Source organism: Poromitra crassiceps (genome assembly GCF_964638095.1).
Source record: "Poromitra crassiceps genome assembly, chromosome: 1".
Classification (NCBI taxonomy): Eukaryota; Metazoa; Chordata; class Actinopteri; order Beryciformes; family Melamphaidae; genus Poromitra; species Poromitra crassiceps.
The window spans coordinates 5,274,172-5,290,559 of record NC_139623.1 but is presented as its reverse complement, the minus strand read 5'-3'; the positions used below and the strand labels follow the sequence as shown (position 1 = coordinate 5,290,559).

The following is a 16,388-nucleotide window of genomic DNA, read 5'->3' as shown; positions in this document are numbered from 1 at the left end:
CTGTCGCCTCAGACCTTTCAAGAGACCACCCAGTTATTAGTCTTTCCCTGTGAATTTGGAGCCAGTTTTGGCAAAATTTCGGGTTCCAGCCCCCCCCCCCTTTGTAGTCCAATTGCAGCCAACCATTTCTTTGTTCCATCCACTCTTGACAGCTCATTTCAGTTTTGGATAATAAAGGCTTGAAAACCTCAGACATTTCGTGCAATGTCTTATACCCAACTTCCCGGGGGAAAATAAAAAATAAAAAGCTACGGTGCCCACCGGGCAGGCATGGTACAGCCACGGACTCTTAGTCAATGCCGCCCTCTAGAGGCCACCAGTAACCATCCCCAAGTATCCGTTCTACCGTATCACCTGACATTGCCGTGTGTTGCCACGCTGCAAGCTACGCAAGACACTTTCTTGTCCCTGTAGATTTAACCCTACATGTAGCCTGAAAGGATCAATGTCAATCAATTTGGACTTTAAGGTTGGGGGTGCAGAAAGAATCTAGAGGAAAATTAATAATTAGGATAGCAGCAGGTGCATTTTCATATCCCGAATAATATGCCAAGGCCAGTCTCGTTGCAGCCATTCTGTGTGCAAAATGATAAGAGGATTCTCCTATAGGACAATTCCGTGACTGATTTGCGTGAGCTGAATAAGCGCGTGCCCTTCCTACGCATAATACTCCCAAGTGGCGATGTAACGTCATGTTACACTACATGGGCTGCTGTGGACACCACAGATGAGTAGTAGGCTAGTTCTGTTTATAGTTTCTGGAGTACGCATGGACTCAGACTGGAGGACGCGTGGAGAGGATCAAGCGAGAGAGAGGAGCAAACTAACATTAAGTAGCCTAATGAACTAGCAGATCTGAAAAGCCTGTAGGCTAAACAAGTGAGAAAGTTGCTAAAAAGAGAACGCTATGAGTGCTTGAGCACTGAGCAGTGTAGCCTACGTTTAAATGTACAGCGTTGTAATTGCCTATCATGGCATCCGGCTGCCATACCACAGTAATGGAAATTAGACCAGAATAATATTATGTTTTATAATAAACATTGAAAATACTCACAGTCACCTGTGCTAATAGCCTAATTAAATAGATAAATCCTTATGCATTTTGGCTACGTCCACTAGGGGGTGGAGTGCACCCCCTGAACCAACGCAAACTTCACCCATGTCTATTACCCCACTTCAAACCTAAGCTGCCACCCCCTGTGGACTATTATAACTACATGGGAACAGGGCCTGTATTTTAATCTCTCGGGTGACATTTGGGAGTGGGACGTGGCCCATAGAAAGATACACACCTCTCTTCTATATGTGCGTGTCATGCACTTAGACAGTTCAAAGTAGTGCATCGTACCCATTTTTCAAAAACAAAACTTATCCTGAGGTGGATCCTATTTGTGACTAATGTAAACGTGACTCTGCTTCACTTTTTCATATGTTCTGGACATGCCCTAGACTGGCTGAATTTTGGAAATCAGTGTTCCAAACTGTCTGAATTCTTAAATTGTCCCATTGAGCCTAAATCTTTGACTGCTAAAGTTATCATTCCTGCACTAGAATTGATATTGTCCAAAACCAAACAAGGTGTGTTGGCCTTCACCTCCCTTCTGGGTCGATGTGCTATACTGCTCAAATGGAAAGCTATCCTATCTCTCTCTCTCATTCACACTGGATTAGGGACATTATGTTATGTCTGAAACTAGAGAAAAATTGTTACGCAACTCAAAATTCCGTGAATACATTTTACAGAGTATGGGGTCCTTTTCTTTCCTTTTTTGAGAAACATGAGGCTGTCATCTCCGAGTAATCACTTTGAACATAATTTTATTGCCAATATTTACTTGATTGTTATTATGTTTAATATTATTTATTTGTGGTTTTGTTCATTTCTGGAATGGATTTGTTGTTTTGTGTTTAGGTGTGTGGGGTTTTATCTATTCATTGATTTGTTTATCTATCTATCTATCTATCTATTTGTGTGTGTTTAATTTCCATAATATGCAATCGTTCTGGTCATTGTCATTTGTAGGTTGCCATGTGTCTGTTTGTGATTGATGCTGTGTGCCTGTATGTCAGTGGGATGATGGGGTTGGAACAGGGGGAGGGCTTAACCTGCAACATGTGTATTTGTAATGTTCTACACTGTCATTCAATAAAGAAACCTTGGAAAGACATTTCCAGTGTTATGAACCAGTTCAAGGCCAATTCAACTTCAACTAAACCGAACAGTATCTGCTTTGGTATGTATTGTTACCAAACAGTGTACTGTTTGAATGACAGTTATGATGAGAGAATTAAAATGATATATTTCACTTTGGTAGAGCATTTTAATTTTCAATGCACCAATCTGTATGAGAGTTTATGAATGGTCAGCCAGCAATATTGTCCAGTCTGGGATTCTAAATCTCACTTTTATTCCAATAACCTTGTCGAAAGTACATGTAATAATACTACTTGTAAAATATAAACATAGCAAAGTAGATCCAGATATATATGCTATTTTGTATCTATGGTCATATTATTTCATCAATTGATTTTCAGTTATTGATACTGAGAGCTGACCTGAAATTCTCAATGCAGAGGTGAAAACAGAAATGCATGGGAGCAAATGATGGAGGTTGACTCCTGAAAAACAAAAGTGACATATCACAGAAGTCTGTTGCAGCGGTTTTTATGCCTACTTTTCTATTAGCTGTTTGGAGACACAGGGTTTGCAGAGTTTGCAAATTGCATGAAATAATTTAATGAGTTAATGAATTATTAATTAAGTATTTTGATTCAACTGTATTATTATTATTGTATTGAATAGTGTAGGCTACATGGTTTGTACATACACATATTGATACATCTTTGAATTGGATAAAAACATAATATTTGTAAGCCTCCATTTGTGCTGCTCACCAAATTGACATATTCTTTTTATCAAAGTTTCCATCACACACAGTGAAATCTTTACACAGCGGAAATTCAGTCTCATGCCTTGATCTGTCATAACCGTCTAAAACAGAAAATCAGATTACATATGGTGATTTCTATTCGGAGACATGGCAGATTATGTACTATAAAGGCTGCATTTACTCTGGTGACTATAAAGGGACAGTGACTAAATCCAATAATCTCACGATCATATCAGATAATTTGGTGAGGCCGTTCACAAACATAGGTTGTAACTGTATTTAGACATACTTATTTGTCTAATGACTAATATTATTATAAACAGCAAGCCATAGCCTACTGTAATTGTTGACTGCTGACAGAGGCATGTGGGAAAGTGCTGTAGATTGAAATTTAATTTCTTCTGGTAGCTTTAGGCCTACTGCACACATTGCTTTGTATCTTAGGAAAACAGTATTTCGCAATAGCCTACTGTAGATCATGCCACACTGCTAAGTTGTTTGTGCAACTTGCAATAAGTTGACACTAGATGTCCTTCTGATGCTGTTGAGTATTGAAATGTTGAAGAAACAGAAACAGCTCATAAATGCAGCGAGATTTCAGAGTTGGGCTGGTGGGATTGTGAACAACCTGCTGTTGGGACTAAAGCATCTTTAGCTGGCACTAAAGTGAAGAGAGGTGGAAGATCCAGGATGCAACTAAGAAGACTCAGCATGCTGGTGAGGCTGGTGATTATGTGATCTATTTCTGAAGGTGTTCAGGGTGTTCATTTCAGATTTAGTTGTTCATCATCTGGATACAAATATTATTATTATTATTGTTGTATGAGCTGTATATTTATATATATATATATATAGCCTATATATATAGAGAGAGAGAGAGAGAAGAAAGTAGTGCCCTGTGCACAGCTGTGCTGCTAGTCCCGGGTGCAGCTGGAGCAGGAACAGCAGAAATAGCAGTAGTGAGGAAATCCAGCGCACACCAGGTTGTTAGAATAGACTTCTTTTATACCATATCTATGCAACTTAAATAAAATAAGTCTATTCTAACAACCTGGTGTGCGCTGGATTTCCTCACTACTGATATATATATACTGTATGTATATATATATACTGTATATATATATATATATAAAGTGTTGTTATTATGAGGGTTGTTAATCAAGTGGAGAATGTATTTGTGAAAGAATTACTGTTTTCTATAGATCCAGATCATTAGGCTAATTGGCACTTAAAGGTAAGATGAAACTTGTATGATAGTTTATTGAAGAGATGGGTGATATGATATACACAAAAACATACACACCTGATATGAGACAATTACTGTATAGGCCTACTGGTTTGGATGATGTCAACTATAATTCAATCTGCATACCAGCCTGGACACATGGTGTAGGACACGCATCATGGAGTAATAGTGTTCTTACCAAATTTAGGTCAAATCTTCAGCCAGAGGTGAGCATAGCTCTTAGATTTGTATCCAAGGCCTTGAGCAGTCAGCAGTTGGCCTCTTATGTAATAAATACTGAAGTATTGAAAACTATAGACTGTAGCAATTAGCACAGGTGTATTATAATAATATATAATAGAAATAGTAGTTATTTATTGGAGTTGCTGTTCTACCCACTCCAGTGCTGTGATCATGACTGGCCCCGCCCACTCCTTGATACGTTCCTGCTGACTTGAGTTGAGGCACATGATCAGGCTGTTTACACCTGCAATGACAGCACGGCACACAGCTTTATTCATAACTAGCGGACAGCTGGACAAACCTCTGTCTGAACCGAGAAATAGACGCAGCGTTGCCGTGACCGACAGGTTACCGGCTGTCTGTGGAAGCTGATTAGGAATCGGTAAGTGAACACGTTTAAACCTGCGATGCGAGACCAGAGCTGGCTCTTCCGTAGCAGCAGATGCTAAATTAGCAAGCTAGCTAGCTTATTCACAGCATCACCGCCTAACCCACCAGATTAATTATACAATAAATAGAAACAAAGAGGAAGTGGTTATGTTGTAACCCTAACCGCTACTGTAGGTGTGTTCGTCACTTTGCTTTTCGTGCACGTTTAGTTTGTGACAGTAACTTGATTGTTTAGCCAAAGAAGTTACCTGAGCAGGCAGGAAATTGCCTAACCTGGACTGACAGCTGTGAGCTCTCTACCATTCTGTGAAACAAGCTGAGGACGTCGATGTTTTACAGCTGTTTGTGAAGTAACGTTATAGTGTTGAACCCAGTCTAACCAGCCATCACTTGCCTGTCTGCATTCATTAGCCAGCGTTTCGTACTGAATGCCAGTTTGTTTCTGAAACATTGTGATTTGATGAGGTTACAAGTGCTAGATATGTGAAATATTGTCTGTCTACTCACATTGCAAGGAAAATCTTAACAATAAAGAGAGGGCCAGCTGTGGCACACTTTCTCAGGCAGTTTATGACCACAGTTTTTTTTACTTATATTCTCTCCTTATAGCTTCCTGCCCATCTTTCCCCCAGGAGGGAAGCCCGACCCTCGGTCACAGGCTTCAGGAAGACAGTCACTATGGAGGAGACAGATGTGGAACGTGAGTAATATGTAGCCTCTTTTACTGTCTGTAATTGTATGTACTGGTTTCTACCGGTATTTGCTACAAATCTGTGTCCTACTAGTCCCATTTCTACTCTTGTTTCTTAAAGCAGGACTAAACCCCAAAACACGTTTTTTCAGCTTTTAACCATATATGACTTTTGGGGTGGTGTGTGAAGAATTCTGGTAAAAATTTCCACATTTGAGACCAAACTGTTACCATTTGTATCATTTTCAGCTGTATAAGTGCCCTCTATGGGTTCAAACCTGCTTTTTTTGCCCTAAAAAATGCACAAAATGTGGTACAACCTGACGTCACGATGAACCAAAGACTATGGGATTTCAAGATAGTAACTCCCCTACTCCCCCTGTACCCTTTCCCGGCTCCTCACAACTCCTATTCCCATGATGTCACAAGCATTTCCCTACCAATATGGCGCTACAATACACACAGCTCATTGGTTGTTTGTGTCACTTGACCTGTTAATTGATTACAATCACCTGTTATTTTCCTACCAAGATGGCCATGTGGTGATGTAACACAATACTATCAATAAACACCACTATAATCATAAATAGAAATAAAAGGAAGGAAATGGCATTGTGTTGCTGTAAATCATTCCCAACCTTTTTCATATTAAGGACCCCTAATTTAGTTCACATTGGGGCAATGGACCCCCATATGATGAGATTTGATCTCTCAGATGCAAATCATTTTTTTTTTTATTTTTTTTTATTTTTTTAATGTAGCCTAGATATGATTTTGTCCAAAATTCCATATTGTGGCAGCTGAATACCACAGACCGCAGGTTCTGACACCGTTAAGGCACATATACCATGAAGGAGTTTTATATAAAAATAGAAGTCTTTATTATAGAGAAAAGTATATGTTTCTTGATTAAAACAGCTCTAGGCACCACAGTAATACAGGTTGGCTGACAGCAAGATGGCAATACAGTATAACAATTAAAGCAACAAAAGAAAATGTAAACAGACCAAGGCAGTGGCCCACTAAGTGTAAACCAACAATGACGCTGCCTTCAACATAACACATGGGCAGGGACTTACCCTAAATACAACACACGCTGTCGTCAGCCCGTCGCAGCCTCGCAAGCTGCTCAATATGCCACTGGCTGTAACTGCTAAATGCAGCTGAGTCCAGCCACAGTAATCGGGGCAATGTGTACCCCAGCGTGCGGGATCCCAGCCCTTCGTGGAGGCGACCAAACCCAGTCTAACAGCCGTGAATTGCCAACAGGTGCCTCTTATTGCCTAATCACAGCTCAGCACTCCGATACACTTCTGGCCGGATCAGCCACGCGGCTACGGCAAGTCCACCGGGCTACAATATATATTAGGTTGAGAGATGACAGAGAATCCTGGAATCCTCTCAAGGACCACTGGTGGTCCCCGGACCCCACATTCAGAACCACTCAACCACTTCGATTGTGCAGAGAGCAATGGCAGAGAGAGAGAGGAGGAGGGAGAATCTTGTGTTTGTACTGCGGCCCAGCTCTGGTCGCGCGCTCCAGAGAAAAAAGCAGAGGGTGATTTTTATTACATGGTGCACTGCACCTTTGGACAAGAATCACGAAAAAATCCCAAACGAAAATGAAAAACTGTCTTCATAGCGTTCTAGAGCAGTGGTTCTCAACTGGTGTAGCCTCAGGACCCACTATTTTCCTTGTCATGAAGTCGCGACCCAAATTTCAGATTTTTTTTTAAACCACTCAAATTTATTGCACAAAAAATAGCGCATTAATTTAATACACAATGCCTTCATGCACTGTTATAAACCTCAAATGAACAAAAAAGTGCAACAGAAGTGCAACTAGGGCTAAAAACCAATTGAAATAAGGCAGACTTGAATTACAGGCCTATATGTTTTTAAATTTAAACAAGTCAAACTGGTCATGCTCAGAAAGTCTTATTTGAACTGTATGAAATATGAAATAAAAGGCAGACTTATCTTGAATTACATGCCTATTAGAGCAGGGCTACCCGGCCCGTCGGACTCGGAACCCGAACCCGGCCCGACTTACGGGCCGGGTTCGGACAGAAACATTGAAGTCGCGTTCGGGCTCGGGTCGGGCTCGGTCACGTAATCAGTCACTTGTTTTTGCCTTCAAATATATCTATCATCAGCTCCTGAGCTAATTTACTACGTTAATGAAAGCACCTGAAGGCATCGAATGAAACACGCCCAGACATGCACTCTGCTGCTCTGCCCTGAGTCAGCTGCGTGTCGGCTCAGCGCTGGTGTCGCCGACACCGTGCAGTAGGCTACTTCTTTCAGCGATGTGGGACTGTGTGGGCAGTGCACGGCACGCACAAATTAGGCTGTTTGGTGCTTTGCTTTGTACATTACGTATTAATCATTGACTGCTTTGAATTACGAGGACTGATTTTGGTTTGGGATTATATAGGGCTGTTTATAGGCTGGACAGACTCATTGAATTATGCGCTCGCTGCGCTCCGAAGGGGGAAAAAAAATCAGGGAGGGGGTTCGGGCCGGGCTCGGACAGATTATCAATTGACACCTGTCGGGCCGGGCCGGGCTCGGCTAATAATGTGACGGGCTCGGTCGGGTTCGGTAAGGAAAATTCAGCCCGAGCCCAGCTCTAATGCCTATATGTTTTTAAACAAGTTAATAATAATAATAAAACAAGTTAACCTGGTCATGATAATCCAGTTTCAATAGTCTGAATTTAACTAATATGAAATAAAAAGGAATCACAGGCAGGCTATATGCTTTTTAGTTAAACTGGTCATAACTTTTAATTAAACTGGGGCCATGCTAATCCAGTTTCAATCATCTGAATTGAACTAAAATTAAATATGAAATGAAAAGGCAGACTTCTCTTGAATTACAGGCAGAGCATATGCTTCAGCTTGTTAAACAAGTAAAACTGGTCAGGCTAATCCAGTTTCAATAATCTGAATTTAACTCAAATGAAATATGATTTTTTTTTTTTTTTTTTTTTTTTTTTTGGCCAATGTCCGCGACCCAATCAAAACGGCCCCGCGACCCACCTTTGGGTCGCAACCCACCTTTGGGTCGCAACCCACCAGTTGAGAAACGCTGTTCTAGAGGACAAGTTGGACAAATTAACGTGTTTACTAGAGCTGGGTATTGGTTCAAATTTCAAGAATCGATTCGATTCCGATTCACAAGGTTGCGAATCGATTATTCCCGATTCGATTCCGATTCGATTCATTTCAATATCGATTTGGTTAGTGATACTAAAACGTGTTTTTTGAGCTGTAACCTGAAATACATGACTGTCCAGTTATGTAACACAGGGGTTCCCAACCTTTTTTGCGCCAAATAGATACATGGGGAAAAAAAGTTGTGGACCGGTTGTCAAGTTTTAGTTACACATATATTTACTCACCAGGTGGTGACAAAGGGTAAATAACAGCCTTTTCATCTGTCAATAAAGACACTTTCACAATTATGCACACTGATTTGATTTCAGCCTATATAATTTCTAAAAGTAGATATTCATGATCAAACATTTCCATTTATGTAGCCTACAGTATTTATGTTTTTGTTTCAACTACAAAAATAAGAAGGGAGCTCCTTGAAGTTTTACAAGAATAGTATTTAATCCCGAAGTAGTATTCGTGTACACAGCAGTGTTACAAACAGAATATATCTTCATGAGGGTACACGGGCAAACAAAAACGCTACGTGCGTTTCAACCACACAGGGTCTTCATCAGGCTTTGTTTCAACTACAAACATAAATAAACGTCAACTTGAAACTATGTTTCAACAACCACACACAGCATAATATTTTAGCCTGTTTATTTATTTTTTATTTTATTTTATTTTTTTATTTTTTGTAATAAAAAAAATCGATCTCTGGACATATGAATCGATATCAAAGGATTAAAATAAAAATCGATAAAAAATCGGAGAATCGACTTTTTGAACCCAGCCCTAGTGTTTACTTCAATGCAGAATGCTTCATGCTCCATTGTGATTACATTAGAGCGTGTTCAGAGCGGGGGGTTTGTTATAACCAGGCTCGCGTCACCAGGCTCTTTTAACGTAGTTACATGGGAGTCAATGGCAATAAAGTAGTTTGCCACTGAATGACCAAATTTATATAACTTTCAACCATTTTGAGCAACGCTGTTTCCATACAGGCCACCAGCGTTGGCTAGTTGTTGATATTTATAAAGATTTTGTAGCTCTCATATAAGGTTTTTCTTGACGCGGTGGGCAAACTGTCATGGCGTCGCTTTCTGGTAAAAAAATTCCTGTCTGAGCACAGCCAAAGAGTATAGTGAGACAAGAGGAGACAGTCTTCGTCTTCATTTCTTGCTTTTTCCCATAGTTTTTTTTTTCAAATCAAGCAGCATGCCGTTCTGCCAGAAATCTGGGGGGTTTAGTCCTGCTTTAAAGTCCCTGGAAACCAAAATCCACAAAAACGTTCTAACTACCGTAAATTCCGGACTATAAGGCGCACCGGTGTATAAGCCGCACCTGCAAAGTTGACTGTTTTTTACATATATAAGCCGCACCGGACTATAAGCCGCGGGTGTTTTAACACATTGACTGCCAGCCGTTTTTTTTTTGCTGTAGGTAGCTTTTGCCAAGCCGTTTTTTGAGGATTCTGGCTCATTTTACAAGAGCCGAGGATTCTTTTCTGCTTGGAGTTTGTCAACACAAAGTTCACAAAAGTACTAATAGAATGTGTGCTTTCTCTGTCTAAAAGAGTTAGTTTGTAGAGTTAGTAGTTATGTAGATATTAGCCGTTGAGTACAGCATGGTTTTAGCGTCTGAGAGTGAAAGCTGAGATAATCGCAGTTTTGTGAAATTCAATCAAACAGGCAGAACAGTCACTTTAACCATTTATTTTTGGCATCAGTGAGAGATCAGACATCCAAACAATATAGTTCTGAACGCCCTCTCCTTCAACTCCTCCCTCCGTGGGCGTGTCTAGTGGCTTTCAGCCTGCGTTTGTCACAAGCGAGTGCTCTGCTGCTGCTGCTGCTGCTGCGAGTTTGAGCAGCCTCCCTCCCTGGCAGCGAGTTTGAGCAGCCTCCCTCCCTGGCAGCGAGTGTGGATAGGTCTCACTCGTCTCTTGGGTTTGAGAGCCCCGATGAAGCCCCGTGCGACTCTAGGCTTTATGCTGCCCACCCAGTCCATTTCTGGAACCCCCCACCGCAGCAGCGCGAAAGCGCCCCCGCCTACAGTATGAGAATGAGGCTCGTTCGTTTCTGACTGTAAAATCGCCAAGCCATTTCCTTGAGAATGGAGGAAGCAGCCGCGGGAGGCGGCTGCTTTTGGTTGACTTTCTCTCTGTCGGGAGAGGACCGTCGCCACCTAGCTGGTCGGTAAAATAGATTATACACATTCAATACTTCCAATATCTCCATAGGAGACGCGGGGGGCATTGATCCACGTAGCACCGTCAAAAAAAAAAAATCAACGATTTTGACGTATTAACACATTGAATGCCAGCCATGTTTTCATTCCTGTAGGTAAGTTGTGCCAGGGGTGTTTTTGACGATTCTGGCTCATTTTAGAACAGCCGAGGATTCTTTTCTGTTAAGAATTCATGAACACCAATCATCTAAAAATAACTAATAGAATGTGTGCTTTCTCTGTCTAAAAGAGTTAGTTTGCAGAGTTAGTAGTTATGTAGATATTAGCCGTTGAGTACAGCATGGTTTCAGCGTCTGGAAATTTATTCAGAGATAAATGGCTTTTTGTGAAACAGTCACTTTAACCATTCATTTTTGGCATCAGTAAGACCGTCAGACATTCTAAACAATAGTTTTGAACAGTAATTTCCTCCATAACAACAGGAAACACCCCTCTCATTCAAACTCCTCCCTCCGTGTGTCTTCTCCTCCTTCCTCCTAACAGCGGGCGTGTCAGAAGCGCGTTGTGCTGCCTGCCTGTCTGTCTGCGTGCCTGCCTGCCTGCTTGCCTGCGTGCGGGGACGAGTCTGAAATGGATTACTGTAAAATCGCCAAGCCATTTCCTTGAATGGCTTGCTCCCGCGGTGTGTGTGTGTGTGTGTGTGTGTGTGTGTGTGTGTGTGTGTGTGTGTGTGTGTGTGTTCGCGCGTTGCTCCGCGGCTCTGGGGGGAAGAGATCTCTGTCCGTTCTGTGTGTGTGTCCGGGCTTCTGACTGTAAAATCGCCAAGCCATTTCCGCGGGAGGCGGCTGCTTTTGGGTCCCGTGGCTGTGGCTTCTCTCGGTCTCTGTCGCCACTTAGTGGTCGGTAAAATAGATTACACACATGCTCTTGCTCCAAATAGTTATCTCGAAGATGTAAAAGGGGTTGATTGATGTCCCACCGTCAAAAAAAAAAAATGTTTATGTAAGACGAGTTAGCTCGTCCTTGGCACTTAAGCGCTGGATTATGTAAGACGAGTTAGGTCGTCTCTGGCACTTAATGTGTTAATACGTCAATGGCAGTGAACGTGTTAATGGTTTTTTTTTTTTTTTTTTTTTTTTTTTTTTTTTAATTGTGTTTTAATGTTTAATTACCATATGTAAGGGTTCATGCACAGAGGGGATTGTCGGGAAAGAGATGGCTGTTTGAGGAAGCTCCCATTTATTAACATTTCAACAAAACAACATAACACAACACCACCTGTGTTGTTTTTTACAGTGCACACAGTGTCCGCGGTGTGGTGAAAAGAGGGCAAGAGAGGAAATTAAAACAGAAGTGGATTTATAGTTAGAAAGAGTGCTAAAAAAGAGAGATTTTTTTTTTTTTTTTTTTTTTGAAAAAAATCCATAGATAAGCCGCACCGTTATATAAGCCGCAGGGGCCAAAAAAGACCAAAAAACGGGAAAAAAGGTGCGGCTTATAGTCCGGAATTTACGGTATGTTATTTAGGGTGTTATGTTAGTAATTGTGTGCCTCCGAAATTATTATACATTACTTTCAACCCAAAGCCTTAAAATCGACACTTTTCTACAAGATTCTACAAAGTACATTGAAGACAGCAGTGCGCGAGGTGCTAAAACGCAGGAGCTTATGACTTCATAAGCTCTATATAACCTTTGTACACGCGCGCAATCCGCACCCACCCTCCTTTTGTCCGTTCTTTGCCCCCAGTGACAGCGCTCCCTCAGTGTCCGTCTGCCTCCCACTCTGTGCCGAGCGCTATGCTGCTCTCTCTCTCTCACTCTCTCTCTCTCTCTCTCTCTCTCTCTCTCTCTCTCTCCTCTCGTGTGAGAGAGAGCACAGAGAGGCGTGATTTCTAACCCCACATAGGATAAGCAATAACCACGCCCTGTGGCGCCGGGATTGGCCAGGAGCAACACTGGAGGGCACGCAGCCCAGCGATTTCATGAACCAACTGAATAGCTCTTGAGAACGGACAGCGATTTCGAGAGCGGACATTGAAATGAATTATGGTCACCTACCTTCCTTAGCACAGTAATAATAATAATAATAATAATAATAATAATAATAATAAGTATAATAATTGTAATCTACACAATGTACACAATCTACAAAAACATGCAATAATATAAACGGTGTTGTGTTCATAGCTCATATAATATAATGTATCATATCGTTAATTTCAAGCTCAATTCTTACCCAGAGAAAAGGTACAGCACTGAAAATGTAACAAGCAATAGTTTTTTAAACATCTTTATTTTAAAAGATGAAAAACCCCAGGTGCTTTAGTCCCAAGCTTCAATGCTCCTGGCCAATCCCGGCGCCACAGGGCGTGGTTTTGCTTATCCTATGTGGGGTTAGAAATCACGCCACAGAGAGAGACACACAGCCTGGTGACGTGAGGTTACTACATACACACACACACTGCGCTGTGCAGTCGCAGCAAGAGTCTCTCCCTCTCCGAGCAACGAACACACACACACACACGGTGTGTGTGTGTGTGTCAATCTCTCTTTCTCTCTTTCTCCGTTTCCCTCCCCCCCCTCTCTCTCGCGCTCTCCGAGAGACTGAAATTTCCCTGCTGCAGACGGGACACGCCCACACAGTCCGCGGGAGAAAATACACTCTAAAAAATAATTGATTCTCATTACTTTTGCCAGACTGTCAAACCTAAATTTATAGACTTTGCGACGTTCATCATCGTTCAAATTTGGCTGGTGGCTTATTAACATAGGCTCCTGTGATGTGATGAACTCAAAATGCTAAATAATAATAAAATATTTCTGGTTTCCAGGGACTTTAAGTCGAGCCGAGTTCACCTTAATTATTCAGCAAATGTGCCGATGCTGCAAGTGCAAGGAGGGTGGCTTCATGTACTCATTGTGTAGTCTTATTATAACTGCTGCTGGGTTCAAAGAGCTACTAAAATGCTTCGTGTATATTTTATATTGCAGCAGGACAGGTACATACAGTAGGGTTGCTGTGTTCAATCATTACGTGCTTGAATTTAGCACACTTTGGCATAGTGCGCATTGGCTAAGCACAGGTGTCTCAATCTGCTCCTGGTCCTGAATGCTTGTCCTGACAAAGATACAGATCAGGCACAGATCAGGCACAAAGAGGAGACACTCTGCCCAACCATTGGATGAAACATACACCAGGCCATCTTAACACATTCACTGCCAGCCGTTTTTTTTTTTACTGTAGGTAGCTTCTGCCAAGTTTTTTTTTTGAGGATTCTGGCTCATCTTTCAACAGCCGAGGATTATTTTCTGCTAAGATTTTGTGAACACAAAATATCTCAAAATAACTAATAGAATGTGTGCTTTCTCTGTCTAAAAGAGTTAGTTTGTAGAGTTAGTAGTTATGTAGGCATTAGCACTTGAATACAGCATGGTTTCAGCGTCTGAAAATTTAAGCTGAGAAAAATGCCTTTTTGTGAAATTCGATAGAACAGTCACTTTAACCATTCATTTTTGGCATCAGTAAGACGTCAGACATCTAAACAATAGTTTTGAACAGTAATTTCCTCCATAACAGCAGGAAACCCCCCTCTCCTTCAAACTCCTCCCTCCGTGTGTGTTCTCCTCCTGCCTCCCTGGCTCTGCAGCGGGCGTGTCACAAGCGAGTTGCTGCTGCTGCTGCTGCCTGTCTGCTGGCGGCCGCTCTTTGGGCGAGTCTGGATGGGCTCGCTCGTTTCTTGGGGTTTCGGTTGAGAGCTTTGATGAAGCTTTTGCGATTCTGGTCTTATTTATGCTGCGTGTTTCAAAGTGTGTTCCACCCGTAATCTATTATGCAAATTTGCAATCCCCCACCGCCAGCTCCCTGCGCGAAAGCGAAAGCGTTTTCGCCAATCCATTTTCATGAGAATGGCTTCCTCACGCGGCTGTTTTTGCTTGGCTTTCTCTCGTCTGGAGAGCACTGTTGCCACTTAGTGGGTTGGTAAAATAGATTATACACATTCAATACCTCCCATATTTTAATATGAGATGTAAAAGGGGTTGATCGACGTCCCACCGTCAATTTTTTTTTTTTTTTTTTTAAGACGAGATATCTCGTCAACGGCAGTCAACCGTTTTTTTTTTAAGACGAGATATCTCGTCAACGGCAGTGAACGTGTTAACAGTCATATCATTCTTGGATTTGATTGAATTTTCACACTGGACAAACATTAAATGGTTAGTTCAATTGTTTCCAAACCTGATTATTTACACCATACATGGGCAACATACGGCCCGCGGGCACCCCCTGTGTGGCCCGCGATGGAATTGCAGTGCACCTGAATGCAACATGCAAGATACCCGCTGAATAAGTGTCCAAATGTTCATGTCATTCTGGCCAATACTCTTCTGTTATAGCATTTCAGTCTGGAATATGGAATATCTTTCAATAATATTTATGACTAAAAGGCTAAAAGTAATCTCATGTGTAAGAAATGACTGTTCTACATTGAAGTAGAAATTTAAATAATTACGGTAACTTGTTGGTTTTGGATTTATTTAGCTTCAACTAGAGTGCATTTTTGTTCTTGTGTGACCCTCAACACAGGCTTTGAGAATCCCGGGCCACTTACTGATACTTATGCTTAAATTAACCCACTCATATTCTGGTTTATTTCAAGAAAAACATTTCGGCTAGTGGAAATTCTAATTGGCTGGTAACTTTAAAATCTAGCAGCCATATTGGCAGGTGGTGAAAAAAGTTAATTTCAAGCCCTGCAGGGAGAGCAGGTGGTGACATACAGTAGGAGTGAGTGAGAAAAGGATCAAATATTGGTGGTTAAGACTGCATCACAACTGTTAATTTAAAATGAGATATTCCTCTAAACCTGGCTTCAAATGCCCCAAATTTTTCGCGCTGGCGCCGTTCAGCCCTCAGCAAAATCTGGTAGCGAGGACGTTTTTTTGTGGCCCTCTCTATCATCAAAGTTGCCCATCCATGGGTTACGGCATGACAATATTTGTTCGGCCCCCGGCAACAATCTGGGTTTCTCATGTGGCCCCCCATGAAAAATAGTTGCCCACCCCTGATTTACACTCTCAGTTGGGACAAGCTCGTGGACAAACCTGGGAGGGAATAAGCTATAATCATGTGTTTTGCTTTTGTTGACGTGGATCGCAAGGTAATTTTGTTTACACAAGGTTGGGATGTGTGTAAATCTCTCTTGAAAAAACGGGATAGTGATGTCCTTTTCGAGAGGTGACCCTGATTGCAGGACCTCTACACAGTGTCTATTTCAGTCAGTGGTGTTTTGAGTCTTGCCTCCAATCCATGACCTTCTTACGCTTGGCTGTCTCCCTCTACCTGTGCGCGACGGCTACCTCGCTGAATGGCTGCGGCTCGCATACCTGTTGTGTCCAAACAGACAGTGTTGCTGCTGGCTGCTTTCCACTGTGCCAACAAGCAGGAGCTGAGCCGCTATTTCCGCTGGGAACCACGCGCGTCACGCGCTAAAAATATGTGAGACTCCGAATCTCTAGGAACCACGGCTGAGACACAGCCGAGCTGCTCTGACCCGTTAACATGGGCGCCAAAATGAACAGCAACAGGTTCCGTGG

At 41.9% G+C, this 16,388-nt stretch overlaps 1 protein-coding gene across 1 annotated transcript in view; it reads left to right on the top strand.

Annotated features, from left to right (window-relative positions):
• Positions 1–4,606: 4,606 nt before the first annotated feature.
• Positions 4,607–16,388, top strand: part of mroh1 (maestro heat-like repeat family member 1) — a 79,335-nt gene continuing 67,553 nt past the window's right edge. The window contains exons 1-2 of the mRNA XM_083645721.1: positions 4,607–4,741; positions 5,359–5,449. Coding sequence (XP_083501847.1) covers positions 5,428–5,449 — 22 coding nt within the window. The 5' untranslated portion in view covers positions 4,607–4,741; positions 5,359–5,427. The remainder of the gene's footprint in view (positions 4,742–5,358; positions 5,450–16,388) is intronic.